Source organism: Porites lutea, chromosome 12, assembly GCF_958299795.1.
Source record: "Porites lutea chromosome 12, jaPorLute2.1, whole genome shotgun sequence".
NCBI classification, from domain to species: Eukaryota; Metazoa; Cnidaria; class Anthozoa; order Scleractinia; family Poritidae; genus Porites; species Porites lutea.
The window spans coordinates 9,153,758-9,171,606 of NC_133212.1; the positions used below are offsets into that span (position 1 = coordinate 9,153,758).

General features: G+C 40.4%; 1 protein-coding gene across 5 annotated transcripts in view; it reads right to left on the reverse strand.

Moving 5' to 3' along the window:
* Nucleotides 1-1,050: 1,050 nt before the first annotated feature.
* Nucleotides 1,051-17,849, reverse strand: part of LOC140953560 (3',5'-cyclic-AMP phosphodiesterase 4C-like) — a 60,468-nt gene continuing 43,669 nt past the window's right edge. For all 5 annotated transcript variants that reach the window (XM_073402970.1, XM_073402969.1, XM_073402971.1 and 2 more), the window contains 15 exons: nt 17,648-17,733; nt 16,507-16,544; nt 15,161-15,350; nt 12,357-12,489; nt 11,889-11,928; nt 11,402-11,500; nt 9,963-10,031; nt 9,783-9,878; nt 7,975-8,074; nt 7,327-7,481; nt 5,408-5,530; nt 4,978-5,082; nt 4,324-4,404; nt 3,245-3,485; nt 1,051-2,737 (listed from right to left, as the gene is read on the reverse strand). In XM_073402970.1, the coding sequence (XP_073259071.1) occupies nt 2,514-2,737; nt 3,245-3,485; nt 4,324-4,404; nt 4,978-5,082; nt 5,408-5,530; nt 7,327-7,481; nt 7,975-8,074; nt 9,783-9,878; nt 9,963-10,031; nt 11,402-11,500; nt 11,889-11,928; nt 12,357-12,489; nt 15,161-15,350; nt 16,507-16,544; nt 17,648-17,733 (1,780 nt within the window). In that variant the 3' untranslated portion in view covers nt 1,051-2,513. The remainder of the gene's footprint in view (nt 2,738-3,244; nt 3,486-4,323; nt 4,405-4,977; nt 5,083-5,407; nt 5,531-7,326; nt 7,482-7,974; nt 8,075-9,782; nt 9,879-9,962; nt 10,032-11,401; nt 11,501-11,888; nt 11,929-12,356; nt 12,490-15,160; nt 15,351-16,506; nt 16,545-17,647; nt 17,734-17,849) is intronic.

Consider the following 17,849-nt stretch of genomic DNA (forward strand, 5'->3'; position numbering starts at 1 on the left):
AGCCTTTCATAAATTTAAGACAAAACAGGCAATATAGAGCTTCAGTTAATTACTTCCTATAGCTTCGGTGAGAGGGTACAGAGATTGTAGTTGTGCAGTGGGGATTTGAAAGCTTGCTTGTGACCACAAAAGATGACTTGACGCGGGAAATTCATGTTGCTCATTGTATGTCTCCTCCGACTCTGAAGTAGGAAACAATCATCCCTTCTCAAAAATTGAGCTAACAAAGCGAAGGTTTTAATATATGGGCCCAATTGTTCGAAGGCCGATTGGCGCTAATCCAGGGTTAAATTTTCACCCGGGTTTCTTTTTCTTTTCTTCAAAAGCCTTTTTTCCACATACTATTCCCTATTGTCTTTAGACCATCCAATTATCAAATTGTAGACGAAAACAATTAAACCAAATTTGCTTTTTACGCTTTTATATCAGAATTCAAAATTTTGCACTAACCCTGGGTTTTCTTCACACAGCTTTGAACAACCCGTCCAAGAAGACTACGCTATTAATTTACTAAACTTTTCAATATATATTTTCTGCAACAACAGAATTTTCCATGACGCGAAGCGTTTTCAGCGAAAACAACCTGCTTATTTTGAGAAAAATTGAAAAGGTAGTTACATTAATTTATCAATTCATTCTTCTTTCCCAATTTTCCACTTAAAAGTGAGTGAAATCTCCACTCAATGAAGCAAAACGTTTCACCCTAACGTTGGGAGAGTGTAAATTGGGCTCAAACCTTCCATAAAAGGAACAGATGTAATCCGAGACAGTCTTGGATTCAGGATTCCACGCTCAGGATTCCGAATTCCAAGCACTGGATTCTGTATTCCTTGCGATCTATTCCCGATTCCAAGGCCCTGGATTCAGGAATCCACTAGCAAAATTTTCGCGGATTCCGGAAAAAATTACAAGGAAGTGAAAGAATAAATGTGAGAATGTGAGCATCCTCAATTCTTTCGGATGAAATGATGGAGGCATAAAGTACACTTCAACAAACCATTTTTTTAAAGTTGCAGTATTTTTTTTTTTCATTAAGAACTGAGACTTCCATTGACGTAATTCTATGCATTTTTTGTTTCTTTCGATAAATCTCCACCATAATTAATGTAATCGGCGCTAATAACACAATGTACACTAAATATTAATATTAATCTGTCTATTGGTTTGCGGCGAGTGGAATGGGACAGGGAGAATAATAGCTATTCACAATTTATACAGCACTATGTTACAATTTTAGCTCGCAACGGGATGGAATTCACCCAGCCGTGTATTAACTAGGGCCTAAAGCCCTCTCTGATGTCCGCACATGGTTAAATATAAAACCAATATAAACAATATTGACAATGTGAGTTGTTTCTGTACAAGTAAAATAAATACCATACTTAAGTTAAAATTAACCTGGCTGACTGACTGAGGTCTGGCAGGTTGGCGTAATTGAGCCTCAAGAGCGACTGTGCATTACGTTTGTTGGAAACAAACCAAGTCGCGACACTCGGGTTAATATTTTGTACATGTTATATGACCGTAGCACATGACATGGTTTGTTTTATTATTACAAACGTCGCCCAACTGATAGCCCATCCAACAGCCGAAGGTGCGCTTGAACATTTTTTTCCACAGGCAAAAAACGGAGACTTATTGAACCAGATATAAACCATATTAGTTTGGGGTAACGACAGTCATCTCCTCACTGAGCAACTATTAAATCAGTTGCCTTTGAGTAGATTGAAGTCTTGTATCGTAGAAAGGGTAAAAATTTCTTGGAAAATGCAGTAAAAAGAAACTGTCATTAAAACTGTCCAAGTGATTAAGTCAAAAATTCGAATCAACAACCATTAAAAGCTTCAGGGAAAGTTAAAATAAATAATTTAAAACAGCGCGCTTCTCGAATTCAATAGAAGAGAAGACGCGATGGTTGAAGCCGCCTTTAAGCTTTCATGTCTCCTTTCCGTCTTGTTAAAAAGCACTCATTGTGCCCCAAACGCTCATAATTTACTCCGATGAGAGAAGCGTACGTTAAACACCTCCACAACAAGAAAACTCTTTTCCGTCACTTCCATTGATGTTTGCTGGTCCAGTGAAATTATCTAGGTGTCAAAGTTGCTCCGCATTACCGCTATCACTTCTTCCTAGCTACTTTTTTCGCAAGAATATTAAAACCTCATTATAATCGCAGTTTTTTCTCCAAATCCTTGTAACGTTGCTGATTCTCCTTCGCAGTAACACAACTTTCGCGAACAATCAGCATTTTCGCCGTTGAGAAGTCAGTCACACGTTTCCCTAACTTTACCCGCGTTTCAAAAAGGCTCGCTCAAATTTTCCATTTTCTTTCCTCAGATGATAAATTATGGACATCAAGCCAGTCCGTCTTAAATGCAAGAAAGTCTCGCTTAGTTGCTCTGATTTCCTTTTTCTGCCAACCACAATGCTTCTCCGTTTCTTCTGCACTTGAAAAACACCTCGCCTGCTCACTTCAGACGGAAATCTTCCCTGCGGTTTTCACCTTTTAATTTTCAAGACTGATCCTTATCTTCCTCCTCGTCTACTTCGTCTCCTTCTTCTATCTGCTGGGTAGAAGGGTCGGGTTCCTCTCCTCTACCTTTCTCCTCTTCGTCATCAAATTCATCGTCTGCTTCGCAGCTCCGGCTACTGCTGGCGTATTTGGACAGGTCAGCGGTCTTCACACTGCTGGCAGCCACCTCTCTTAGTTTCTGCATCCTTCGCTCGCTGTCGTCATCTGCGCAACAGAATTATTCATGTTAAAGTTCACTGCAAGTCCAGACAACCTAAAAATGATTTAAGAGGAACCCCAACACAGCTCTTTGAATCCTCGGTTTCTTAAAACTATTGAAACCAAAACTGGCTTCTTTTCCCAGCGAAATAAGTCCATCCATTTTACTCCTGAATTTTCCTAACGCTCCTTTAATTCGAAACAATTTCAGATGGGTTTTAAAAAATCTTGATTCCAGTGTACAAAGAACGACATTTTTGGCCCCAATCAAAAATCAAAACACAGCACAAATGGCGGGCGACAAGCGCGGGAAAATCCCTGCACATGATTGGCTGAAAAAGTGGCAGGAATATTTTTCTCACAGAGGTTCGAAGAACTGAAGAGAACAAAATGACTGCCATTTAACTAAAGAAAATACTCACATGAAACTGCCCTGCGAGGATCATACGAAAAACAGTCCCCTAAAACCTGCACTTTTTTCGATTTTGAGCAAACGCCTTTTAACTCACTCACCAGACGTCTCGGGTTCTGATTGGTCAATAGCCTCCTTTCTTGTTCCCTGCCAACTGACACGTTTTTCCCGCCCAGAGGAGCTCTGCTCTCCAGGCTTTCTCTCCTGCTCTTGTTTGGGCACCTGCGCGTTGTACCAGTATCTGTTATCCTCAATCCGCTCCAGAATCTCCGTCGCGTCTGGATGAACGAGGTCGCCCCAAGTCTCCCAGAGCGGTTGAATAACAAAGTCGATAAATACAACCTGGGGAAGGAGAAATACAGGAGGCCTTTAAATCGTGGGGGCAGCGTGACCGAGCGGTTAGGGTGCTGGACTTGTAATCTGGAGGCCCCGAGTTCAAGTCCCGCCCGGACATTTATCTGGATTTTTTTCTTGCTAGCCCCAAAATCAAATCCTAAGCCACGTTTGTGAAATAGGCAACTGGTTCGCCTCCTATCAGCACGGATTCTTAAACTTGTTATGTGCCATTTGAATTATTTGTTTCATTACCCCTGAAAAGCCCAGTAAGGGAGAGGACTAATTAAAAAAATCTTACCCGCATTCAGCTCAAGTGAGGACACACAATGGTGGACAATTTCAAACAATCACTGTATTTTCTAGCTCAAAACATCCTTAGGATTATCTTTGCGTATTCAAAAAGTGCTCAACACCGCTAGCATTATGCATACACAACAGCTAAGCCGCCGCGCCTCTGTCTTTGCGCGACGTCAACCGTTCAATTTTTCCATCATTCGGTTGACATTTGGCAGTTACTCTCAAGCTTTAAAGAACTTTTCACGGAACACCAGGGTGCTTACCATTTATTATGGGAAAACCGGAAATTTCGGTTGGAGAAACAAATCAGAATCGCGCTATTCTATTTCCGAAACTTGAGAAAATATGGGCTCAGATTTAAGGCGATGCAATTTTTCCACCCTTTTAGTCTGTTCGGCTGATTTGGATATACTCTGTCTCTGTAGCGGGTCGTTCTCCCACCACGTCAAATTTTAAAGGTTTATGTTTACGCACAAGATTTCCACCCGGGGGGATTGTGTTAATGGTAAGTGTCCCCCGGTCTCTTTGTGGATTCAGCAAAATATACCTGCGACTTTTCTATTGATGCGTTATGCCTATCCATCATCGGACTTATTTCCATGCCGTCGATGTCTCTCTCTCTGTCGCCCTGATGTAAGAAAGGGTTTACGGAAAATTAATACCATCTCAAATCTCACTATCGTAAGAGACTACTTTCGAGTCCTGCCTACACTCATTCTCATCTATTGTTGATGAGATTAACAGGTGCTACAAGCGGTAACAAAGCAGTACTTTTGTGTGGTATTTTATCGCGCTAACAAGACGAAACGCTCAAGTGCGACCATTCAAGTGACACGCTATACAAGATGAAACCAACCACTCTGAGCATTCAAATGACAACTAGTGGCAGGAACGAAGGGAACTTTAATTCGGCTGACATTTTACTACAGACAAACCCCTTTAATACGGACACTAAGCAGCATAGAAAGTCTCCGTATTAACAGGGTGTCCGTTTTAAGCGGGGTGGATTAAGAGAATATGCAAGAGCTTTTCTTCCCCAGGGACAAAGCAAACTGTCCGTAATCATGAGGTGTCAGTCTGAAGCGGGTGTCCGTAAAGGGTGTTTTGACTACATTTCTAGATGCATTTATTAGTTTTAGCTCTAAAACTGAAAGGAGGCTGCAAGCGGGTTGAAGGATAATAAGTTTCCGGGGAGACGCACCTGTCTAAAGAATTCTTCCATCAGCCTGTCTACCCATTTTCTGTACATTGGAAGAGGCTTGGCTGGATTGCTTAGATCGGCACAGTGTACAAGACACTTTAAAACCTGATTAGGAAACGAATGCAACAAAATTCAAATTAGCAAATGATTTGAAATTATTCGTTGACTGCACGGTAGGTGGTACATCACCGTGTCAACGCGACGCTTGGGTTTTAAGGCGATGTTCCACGAGACGATTCGCAACAACGATTTAGTAGCACAACACTGCGTTGCAACATTGTTGTGACACTGTTTTGAATACTTAAAACATTGTTCCAACATTGTAACGCTAAAAATCGTCTTTGCGAATCGTACCGTGTAACATTACCTTTAAAACCTACACAGAACGCGGAGGTAACAAAATCACTGACACTTATTTACTAAGACCAACCTGCATTCTATCCGTTCCATTATCCAAACACAGTACTCCGCTGCCTGCAACCTTCTTACTTTCAACCATGGTTTTAAGAGAAGCCAGCAGGCTCATATGTTTTGCGTTATCAGTTGCAAGAACCTGTTCAAAATAGAAGAGGAGATTTGTGTTTTATTAGAAACACTACAGAGCAATTGCGATTTGTTAGTTCCCGTTGCTTAGTCCAGTATGACGCACAAAGGGGTGGGAGGGGAGGGGTGGATCAGCGTGGCAGTTGTTTGCAACGCGTCGGACTCGCAATCCGGCGATCACACTCTGACCACCAGCTGAGGCTGTCTAACATCAGTTTGACTCCTCAGCCATACTGAGGGTGCGTTTCATCCTTCTAGCTGAACGAGGAGTGCGTAGAGGTTGACACATGTGCATCATTTATTGCAAATCAACACTGAACAAAATCCCCCTAAATAAACGCTCTTCACCACTACTCTGATATTAAATTAACAATATGAATACTACGGCTTCAACAATACATAGATACGTAGGTGAACCGCGATGTTTCTTCCCCCGATACGAATATCAATATTTAAACAAGACATCGCGATGTTACGATACATTAAGACAAGCGACAGGTGCAAAAAATTTATGAAATCACTGCCTGTTAATATAAATCTCTTAGCCAAGCCTTGCATTTCAGCCTGTGTAAGGCGATTTAAGACGGAAACAAATGAAAAAAAAGCAACACATCCCTGATTCGCGCTCTTCTCGCTTCAACGTGTCGCGATGTATATCATTTCGTGAGAAAATGCATCGTTGCCACTCATTACAGCCAGTCGCTCTATGTAAGGGAGTCCAGATTCTGGAAAATTTTTGCTTGCGGAATCAGGAATCCTGGCTTTGGAGAATCATGCTAACGACTGAAATTCGGAATCCAAGTTCTACTGAATCCAGTACCTGGAACCCGGAATCCTTATAAAGATTTGAATCCAGAATCCAAGTTCCACTGACACAGACTGAAATCCAGTACCTGGAATCCGGGATCCACTGCGTGGAATCCAGAATCCAAGACTGTATTGGATTCCCTTACATGGGGCGGAGCCGGTTCGTTTTAAGGTGATGTTACACGAGACGGTTCGCAACTAACGATTTTCAGCGCAACACAGCGTTGCAGTGTTGGAACAATGTTGCAACCATTTGAAGCAATGTCGCAACAATGCTGTAATGCTGTGTTGCGCTAAAAACCGTTGTTGCGAATCGTCCCGTGTAACATCACCTTTACAGAGAATAGGGACTTAAAGATCCAACGACGCGACGGCAACGAGAATATCGCTTAAAAAGTCAATTTGCGTTCCTTCAGCCTTTATCGCGATTATTCCAACCCATTTACTTTGCCAAATGTAGGAGACCCCTCCTGAATCTGAATTCCAAGGGACCATATCCAAGTTCAGAAAGAGAAATAAAAAAATTTCGTCGTTCCTTGTTTACGTTTTCCACAAAACGCAAAATTAGGCATTTTCACGTCGTAGTCGTGGAAAAACGGCAAAAAAGTGTGATGCACGTGCAAAGTTGTTGTTTTGCTTATAGACCTTTCCCGCATTCCTGTAAACAAAGGCACCACCTCGAAGCTCCGGTGGACAAAATACAGTGATTTATATGAAATTGTCAACCCAAGACTCGACCTCATTTCTTAATGTTTGCTCACTGGAGCTTAATGTGGGAAAGGTCTATTAAACCTTTATTTTTTTACGTTCTCGTTGCGATCGCGTCGTTGGATCTTTAAGTCCCTAATATGCTAAGAAGAGAACGGACTCGCCGACGCTCTTGCCCTCTTACATGGGGTCCGCTCAATACAGGCGTAAAGGCTTCAACAGGATTTCATCAACAACCAGGCGAAATGAAACTAAAGCCAGGAAATTTCTGTCTTAATATCACAAACTTACCATTTCAATAATCATTCTGCGTACGGTCTGTCTTTCCTTTCTCGAAAGATTTTCAAGAATGTCGCAATCTTCGTGTTGTAGAAGTTGAAACGCTACCGCTAGATGGTGATTTTCAAGAACAGACTCGTCATTGTACATCAGTGCCATTTCAGAATCTAAAAAGGAAAGTCATTTAATATCGGATAAGCAAGTAACAAATGAAGAACTCTTTCTACGACAAAAAAACAAACAAACAAACAAATAGACAAATAAAACAAAACAAAAACAAATACTAAACAACGTTATAGCAACAAGTAGTACAAAAGCACAATCAGAAGCAAAAATTAAACCAGTGCTGAATCGCTTTCAATCACACAGCATACAAAGGAGAAGCTCTCCGTGCACAATATATTTAAAGAAATTGACCTGTTTCAAAGTAGATCATAAACTTGTTAAACTCTCGCGCAGAACATCAACGATAGATCCCATGAAAATTCGAGCAGGTTCGAAACAACAACGATTTCTCGGCGACCAATCGTCATGAAATCGCGGGTTATTTTAGTCAAACGCGCTAAAATCGCGTCAAAGATTGCGCTAAATCGCATGCGTGAACGAGCCATGAACACACGTAGTAGAGAAAAACGTGCGTCTTTGATTTGATGTACTTACTTGTTGCCACTAAGAAGTGATTGTTGACACCCGGATGATCAACATCGTGAACAGCACTAGCCAAAATAGCGGCGAGAACTTCGAGATCAGTAAAGACGGACTGAGGAATAAAGAAAGCATCAAAAATTACCCATGATCACATTCAGCTGTTTAACTCGAGTTTGCAAAAAAGGACATGTTTACAAGAGCCTACGACAATAGGATGCTTTAGGATGAGTTTTCAAGCCTTAACTTTTGGTGCGGTCTCAGACGCTCTCAAAAATTCTGTTTGAAACTGTTTTTAACACTCGAGATTTTAAAAGGAATGTTAGACTCACTGGAGTTGATCGGAGAATCAACAGAATTCATTTCGTGTTTGCTTTCTTGTTCAAATTTCATAATAAAAGTGAGGTTTCAACAACAGACGTAATTTGCACAAGAAAGGAAAAGACTGAAGGATTCTGGTAGCTCTAGTCGTATCAATTTCTTTACGTAAAAAGCTGTTATTACAGTACATTCATCATAACTATAACAAAATTCTCAAATCTGATTGACTATCAACTGTCCTGATTTCAGCCTTAATATCATAGGTGACGAATTACTCCTTAATTTTGGCGCGAAATTTCAGCGTTAATTTGTAATTTCACATGTGACATTAAAAAATTGCCATGGCAACCTTCCGTACGTCTCAGTGTCAAGATAGCGACGAAGTTTTAAAATGCCGTGAATGAAGATGTCAGGGCTCAAAAAGACGCTTTAGAAAACCTGAACACACAAGAGAACATCAAGAAGGATTCTAACAGGTATTTTGCCGAAATAGTTTGAAAAATTTTTGAACTTTATAAGCCAAATTTAAGGTCTAAACATTAGAGAGAGTGGAGTTCTCGATCGATACGATCCAGGATAAACATGTCAAAAATCCAAGATTGCTAACGTAATTCGTTACGCATGATAGTAATAGGTAATCAAATGGTATACTCGTGAAATTAGGGAATAATTTCACTTGCGTTTTGTCCAAATCTTAATAATTAAACGCAACAAAACGCAAGTGAAATTATTCCCTAATTTCACTCGTCACCATTTGATTACACATACTAATAGGACAGTACGCGTCATGCCTAAGTAATTGGACAGTACGCACCATAAATGGCCTAAATGGCTTTTTTTTTTTCACTGCGAGCAAAAAAACTTGGAATTTCTTGTGTTTTGATTAAAAAAAGGGCCTTTTTTCACAAATTTTGTTAAGGTTATGTTTAATTGGTAACAAAACTTCGTATCGTCCAATTCGGTCTGTAATCATCCTCTTGATTAAACAAATCGGAGTCACGCTACGCGGTCGTCCGATTTTGTTAATCACTCGTATGATTACAGACAGACTCCACTCAGTCCTGTTACCATTACTTATCAGCGGTTCGAAGCATATAGAAACGACACAAAAGAGTCATTACGCATTGGATTAATCCATTAATTTCGTCTGCGTGCATTTAAAACAAAACAATGCTTGACCGGCACCGCAACCTTACCTATAATAACGGCTATTTGCCACTTTAAAAACTACAAAGAGAATGGGTGCAACGTACAAAGGTTTCCGCGCAATAATTTCCGGGATCATGTTGATTGATGAGGGGTTAGTAATGATTGGTCCATGGAATCCAAAGACGACCAATCACTGCTTATCTTATCCACCACAAAGATCCCAGAAATCTCAGCGCCGAAAGCTTGCTCCCAGTCTTGCCGTTTTATATGGAGTGGCGAAATGAACCATGCTAAACAATGAAGTCACGGTGAATTCGTCCATACAAGGCTAAAGAAACAAGATGTGTACTTACTTCAAAAGCTTGTGCAGAGAGAAGGACGTGAGACGTTTGCGTGACGTCAGCAGCGTGCGTACAATTGTGGAAAGGGACATCTTTTAGATAATGACTCTAAAGAAAATAAATTAGGAAATCAGTGACTTAAAAGTTTGCTTTTTCACGATCAAGCAAAAAAAGAGAAGTATGTTATCTCACCTCAACTGAAGACATATAATTAATAAACGTAGTGGGTTTTATCTTGAATATTTTTAATAAATCTCTGGCCTGAAATGAAACAAAAACGAAAACGTTTTAAGAATCAACCTTCAAACACCTTTGATGAAGAGTCGCGGATGAAAAGACAACAGACGTGCCCTCTTACAATACATTTTAACATGTAAACAGTAAGCTGGGACGTCAGGATACAAAGGCGCCACTGGCAGCCGCTCTCAGTCTATTTGTGAGCTTACTCTACCCACCCAACCCATGATTTGAATAATGTGATGAGTGAAAGTTGACCACAACACCGGGGTCTACGTCCCCTACTCTTTCCGAATAGTGGTGTGGGTTCTTTTACGTTTCACAAGAACCAGATAAGTGTAAGTGCTGTGAGACGGGACCTACGGTTTTTCGTCCTTATCCGAGAAGACGAGAAAGTCTAACCGTTTACAGATCTCATTACAAAGGCAGCACTTTCTTCTCAGTTATTTTAAGACCCTGAGTGTTGGTCCGGCCCGGGCTCTAACCCATGACCTCCCGCTCAGTAGACCGGCGCTCTCCCAACTGAGTCAATCTTTATAACAATAGAGCCAAAAGCTATGGTAAAACAGGCAACAAAAACATGCAACTTGTTTTGAAACACTGCTGTAAAGCGAGTTGAATAGCGATGTTCCGCGTGTTATCACCCACAAATCAAAACTGTCTCGCAACAAATCAAGGTTGGTGCAAGAGCGCAATAGGCCAGTTTCGAATGATCATCTATCACACTCAACTCCAAGGCTGAGGAGTATAAAACAAAAGCAATCACAAGATATTCAAGGATTACTTTATTTCTTTCTTTTGTTTTACTCTCCTAAGCCTTGAAGCCAAGTATAAATTTTGAAATTTGAAAACTACAGCACAATAGGCAAACTGATTTCTGGAAAATGGTGTTTTCAATGTAAGTAGAAAGAATGCAGATAAAAAGTTAGATTCGCGTTCTCATAAAAAATAGGGAGTGAGTATACGGTCAAATTAATGTTGTTTTGATTTGTTTTGGATTTAGTTGTTGTTTTCCTCTCAATTGGAAACGATGGAGAGGTCGCATTTGACGACAATGCTAACTTATCGGCCATACAGCTTCTCTTGGTTCCCCGAACCCATGATGGCGGTAAATTCTTAGAATAAGATTTATTCACACGCTGGTTTTCTCCTGCGCTAAATGATTCGGAGGAAGCAAGGAAGATAAGAACAACAAACTCAACCACAAATTAATAGCGTCGCCTCTAGGATACCCCGCGCCATGTTGGTAGTGATGGTGGTAAGGGAAAGGGGTGGGGTTCTTTCCGCAGCACTGAAGCTTCCTCCCTCCCCCCCCCCTCCCCCCAACACACCCCATACGAAAAGGTAGACGTTTAAAAAAGACCTAACTGTCGTTTCGTTAGAAAAGATTTTACCTGCAGGATTGTGTATGTTACAGCAAGCAAGGGATGCCCTTGGGTAATATCATGTAATTTGAAAACATCAAACGTCCATTTGTTGATTTCTTCTAAAATCTGAAGAATAAGATTATAATATGAAAGCAATAGTAATCATACGACTAGTAATATTGCTATAACTACGCTAAACTACATATCAAGGGTTTAATTGTTTCCATTGTCGCTTTGAGCAAGGTAAGTCGAACCACTGACTCCTCTAAACTCACACAATCTCCCAGCAATTACTCTCGCCACGCAAGAGACAATACCAAATATCATTAAGAGCTTGGAGGATTCATCGGCAGAAATACCCAAGTTGTACATTTGGTTGAATGCTCGTATTAATGCAAAGAGAACTAAGCGTAGTTCAGTTTCAATACCAAGATTCCGTCTACCTGGAAAGGGTGACATGCCTCTTATTGGAAGTTTGATACATACGGCTTTTTGTACACTACCATTAACTCACCTTTGCTAATTCCCCTTCATTCGAAACTTCCACTCCAAATCTTTAACCAAAAGATAAAAAAATAATTTCAACTTAAACGTAAAAAATGACAACTGAAATTACTTTAGCCTTTCCATCCCAAGAATTATGGTCAGGGTAACTCATACCGGCCAAAACTTCAACAATGTGCAAACAAAAATTTATCTCACTACTTATCATATCGCTAGAAGAAAAAAATGGCTGTATATTCCACGTTCTTTAAGCGTGTCGCCGAAGTTTGAAATATTCATGACGCTTTATTCATGGCCATAAAAAGACCATAATCCTGGCGAACCTTGATTAGCCTGCCCACCACTATCGAGCCAGCTGCCTCTTCCCCCTTCCCTCCCCCTCTTTGCAACTTAAGAGTTATCACCTGTCACCGGTAGTATAGTTTGTAACTATGGATCCAAGTATTCCCCCACCACCCCCCTCCCCCCAACCACATACCTTGGTACTGACCCACTAAAACTGTGTAGTCTCGTGAGTTTTCGAACACCATTAACCATGGACCGTGATCTTGCACGGATCCCTTCTCTTTTACACTTTGTACCAGGGACAGCATCCACCTCGAGCTGCTTATCTGTAAATCATACAAAAGAATAATAAATGCCGGAATGATAACTACTGGATCTCCTCTTACTTAAGTGAAAAACTCTTAGAGCGGTAAGCGCATACAAACGTACGCCGTGAACACATTTAGCAGTTTCCGTTGAGAAAATCTGGAGTTTTTGCAATGTTCAAAGACATTCTTTAACCCACGCTTAGGGCCTGTTTACATGAAGGTGGGGGACCCCAGGTTGGTGAGGTAACATGTGGCGGGCTGCCCCACCTATCATGCAAACGTGATCACATCAAAATGAGAGATGATATGGACAAGCGGGTTACGCTGTACCTCACCTACCCCACCTTTATGGGGGTAAACCAATTATTGATAAGGACAGACACAAATATTTGAAATAATCAGGCAGGAGGCGAACCAGCAGAGAAGAACTCGGGACTACCGAGAACAAATCCAGCTAGCAGTTAGGGCGGGGATCGAAATCGGAGCCTCCAGATTACAATAGACCTTTTTACCGTTACGGCGGCCATATTGAATTACTTCGATTTAAGGAGTATTATAGGATGCCCAGGGGGCATGAGCACATTTCGTTTGTATTTTTCGAGCCGTTTTCGGGACATTTTTTTTAAAAGTTTTCTTAGAATAAGATTGCAACGGGAAAAAAGATCCTTGTGCCTTGTTTTGATGTAATCATGATCGCCTTTTTCTAGTTTATTATTATTTTTCCCGAGAAATATACAGAGAAAGCCCATAATATTTCTAATAATAAACTAGAAAAAGGCGATCATTATTACATCAAAACAGGGCGCAAGGATCTTTTCTCCCATTACAATCTTATTCTAAGAAAACTTTAAGAAAAAATGTCCCGAAAAGCGCTCGAAAATACAAACGAAATGTGCTCATGCCCCCTGGGCATCCTATAATACTCCTTAAATCGAATTAATTCAATATGGCCGCCGTAACGGTAAAAAGGTCTATTCCAACACTCTAAGTGCACGGCCACGCAGCCTCCTGCCTCCTTTTAGTAGCCAAAGAACAATTTCTTTTAAGTAAAATTCTAAGAAAAAAATAATATTATGCAAAAGTTCTGCCAAAGAGGTTTTCTTTAACCCTTTATGCCCCAAGAGTGACCAACATCAACTTTCTCCCAACAGTATCTATACATAATCAAGAGATTTGGTAATGAGAAATAATAAAATGATCATCTAAAGGGAAATGCTTTGATCTCTAACTAAATTCTCTCAACTTATTCTCTAAGTAATGTATGGATATCAGTGTGGAGAATTTTTATGTGGATAGTAGGGATTAAAGGGTTAAATGGTAACACCATATGATTAATTTTGTGTATAGATTCAAAAGTGATAAACCTCTCTCACACTAAAACAATCTAGGAAACCAGTACTTTGAAAAGGCTGAGAATGTGTGACATCTCATTGAAAGAAGCCTAATACTCAGAGGTTCTAAGGGTTTTGTCAAGCATTCCTCAGAAGTGCGTAAAAAATCCCTTAAACAGTCTGAGTGGGAAGCTACACTGGAGGATGAATGTAGATAAGAAAATGGTGCTTTTTGGCCTTTGCACGGTTTCTTCCTTTTCTTTTTTGGAGGGGGGAGGGCGTCCATTTTATTCTCTTCTAGATAGAGGGTACATTATATCTGGGTCCTGGGGCCTGTTTCTCTATAGTCCTGGTAACTTTTTGGGCCCGGAAAGCTGTTTTGTGTGTGCTGTGTTTGCATTCAAGATCAAAGTTTTAATAATTTTGAAAACAATACAATGAAACTACCAGTTAATGAAGGAAAATTTGCTTGTGGGCTAGCAACTGTGCTACTATTCAACAGGTTTTGATTTAAAAATTTGCCTTCAGGGCCCGAAAATTTTCTGTGTTTTTTGAAAAACAAGCCCATGTTCCCTTAACATTACTATAATGGGCTTTAGCCTGCAAACAAGCTCTCCATTTGGGGGATATTGTGAGCAGTCTCATGTGACCGGCATGTATAAGAAGATGCAAGAGAGAGAGAGGGTAACTGGCAAGCACGATCAGTGGGAAGCTCTGGAGTAGTCGCCAGAGTTGAGCCCCTGCTGTTGTCTCTGGCTAGAGAGAGGGGCACCCCTCACGACTCCACCACTTACTCTCTTGTTCTCTAGCGCCTTGCCTCGCTTGCATCTCACTCGCAGACTAGTTATATCTTAGACTTGCTACAAGTCGACCTCTCAGAACTTCTTAAAAGTGAGTGAAGCGAGCTTTAACGCATGAGGTTGTACAGTGACTGAGCGAGTGACAAAGTCTCGAGGTCGACTTGTTTCACCTGAATGAATTTGAATTATATCATAAATTCACTCAGGGAAAAAATGATTGATATATGTTGCGTCAGGAGAGGTGTGTAATATCACTCACTGTCCTATTGTCAATTGTCATGACGTCACCGGGAGAATTTTTGACTGGTGAATTTCGCGCCAAACAGGTATGAAAAGTCCTTTAAAATGGCATAAACAACCAGGAAAAAAAATAAAGGACTTTTAGAAAGTCTAGTTATACCTGGGTATTTGTCAAATTAGGGTTTCAGTAAAGATGGGTATTAAGATAAACAGATTCAAAATGAGAAAGACAGCAACTACATGTGGTTCTTTCTGCAACCACGTGCAATAATCACACTAGAAAACAATAATGATCTTCACTATAAAAATAATCATTACCTGTAAAAGTGTTGTAAACCCAAGCAGAAACTTGATTTCCCGATTGGTTGCTCTCAGAAAAATCTTTGAGTTCTCTATTCAATAATCTCTTGAACTTATTAGATGCCATTTCACTGACAGAAGTGTGTGTCTGTAATGTCTCAAGCTGATAAAGCACCCAGTCAAGTTCATCTAGAGTATTATTAGCAAGCTGTGGGAAAAAAAATCCCCTAAATGATTAGCCTCTGCAAACCGAGTATACAGCTATTTCGAGAAGGGTTGTCGGAAAAAATGTGCACGCGACAATCCCGATAAGGGACGGACCATTAGCAAACTTATGGGGGGGTGGGCGAACTACAAAAAAAATATTCATGCAAGGGAAAATTAAGTGAAAAAAAATTCATGCACACTAATTAACCCTAAAAAATATTCACGCTACGGCCTAGAAAAAATTCATACAAGGAATTTGAAAACGAAAAAAAACTGCTGCAGCTCAAAAAGTCCCCACCCCCCCATAACTTTTTTAATGGTCCGTCCCTAATAATTATGGGATATGATCAATACACTGTTCCTGACGACTGTAGCTGTTGAACCTACTTCTGTTGCTTTCCTTGAGCACTCACAACCACATTTCCATGGCCTTTCGTGCAAATTCTTTCAAATTTCTTTGAAAAAAAGAGAACTCAGAACCACCCACAATGCCTTACAGGATTGTCGCGTGCACTTTTCCCGACAACATTTCTCGAAATAGCTGTAAGTAAGCTAGTTTGCAATCCATAGCCCCTTTGAAGATTTTTTAAAAAAAATAAATGTTCAACATAAAATAAATGTTTTTGAACGCCCATCTTCATCCAGTGGTTTAAGTGAAGGTTTGTTGATAGTTTTTCGAAAAGCTTATCATTAGTAGTAAAATCCAACTAGTGGTCTTTTACCAACGCTGCGTTCTGACTGGTTGAGCTACTACTAGGCTACATCGTATAGCCCACTAGTAGCGAGAAGCACCGGCTTTGAAAACCAAAACAATGGCTGCTGAATCGTGTTTTGCTAGCTTAAGTTGTTTTGTCTCGATATTTTTGACAAACCAGTTAGATTTTACTAAAACAATATTATTATTCCTCTTGCCCTCTGAGTCAATAGCCCATGAGGCCGAACTCAGAGCTCATTCGGGCTCCAGGAATAATTGTTAATTATTCAACTTTTGTTTTTGTGACTAACTGTTTCTCTGAAATGGCGGCATAAAATGCACTAGCCAGGGTAGAATTGATGTTGCTTTTTTATCCCTACATTTATTTCACAAGTAAAAATTGATTTCTCCTTTTTTTTAAAAGTCCCCCACTGTGGAGCATGGTCCCACGCTATCCTCTTACCTTTTGGTAGCTATCATCCCTTGGTATGCTGAGGGAACCTTAAAAAAATGTATATTTCCAGTAAGACAAAAATAAGACACCTAATAAATCACAATAACAGAAAATAATATTATTTTCTATGTGACAACGATAAACAAGTCAGTATTCTTGAGAGTTTATTAACGCCACAAGGAATATGATAATTATGATATTTATTATTGTTACAATAACTTTATTATAATTCTTTGCAGTCCTTCAGCCATGGCTTCTCCAGGGCATGAAAAAAAAAAAAAACCTGTCCAGTAGCCTCACAGTAAGGGCTGTAGCCAAGGATTTAACGACTACGCTGTGAAGTGAGACCAGGGTACCTGAGATATCCAGGAGCTTTTATTGAACTACTGGCAGCCAGCTCCTAAAAGCCGGGGAAGGAGACCACTCGTATGGCCGGCAACTCTTGGCAACCCAGCCATGAGCCCCCCCAAAAAAGCAGGCACCCGTCACACTGAGCAAGTCAGTGGAAAGAGGAAAGGAAGAGGGAGGGGGGGGGGGGGACCACTATATACTGAGTCCCCACGATTGTGAAACTCCAAGGCAGAATAAATGCTCAATAAAACTGCCCCAAAACACCAGAATGCTTTAACACAGTTGAACATACTGTAACACACAAAACTCCAAGAGCATGTGGGAACCTTCGTGGAGCATGAGCAATATAACACTAGCACTCCTTGTTGTTAACTCCGTTAACCCTTCAAGTGCCAATAGTGACCAAGATAAATTTTCTCCTAACAATATCCATACACTGTCAACAGATAGGTTATGAAAATTAATAAAGTGATCACCCAAGAAAAAATACCTTGATCTTTTATCAAATTCTCTCAACTCATTCTTTCAGAAAATGTATGCAGATCAGTTTGGAGAACTTGTATGTGGATACTGCATGGGGCTTAAAGGGTTAAATTGCATTTAACTGCATTTAAACTTTCCAGGTAAATGTCATTAGTAGGAGGGGAAACAGAAAGGAAAATTGTTACTTCAGCATTTTCCCTCTGTTTCCTATAAAAGCAGTAAAAGTAAGCAGAGGTTAGGCTCTTAACAGCTGGGGAAATTCCCTGGCCCCTGCTGGCCTCCGCCCTTTATGACAGCCCTACACTCACAACATTACCTGAGCCGGACAAGCCAGAGCCATTCTGGATCTCCTGTGCTAAATTGTTGTTGCGTAAAATGTGCGAACCCACTGATCCTCTTCTTCTAGAATAAAAAAAAAAATCAAGAAACAATTTTTTTAAAAAATACTGAATGAACAGCCATGGATTGTAAAGCATTTGGAATAGGATCTTAAGAACTGAACAAATACTTGTACTTAA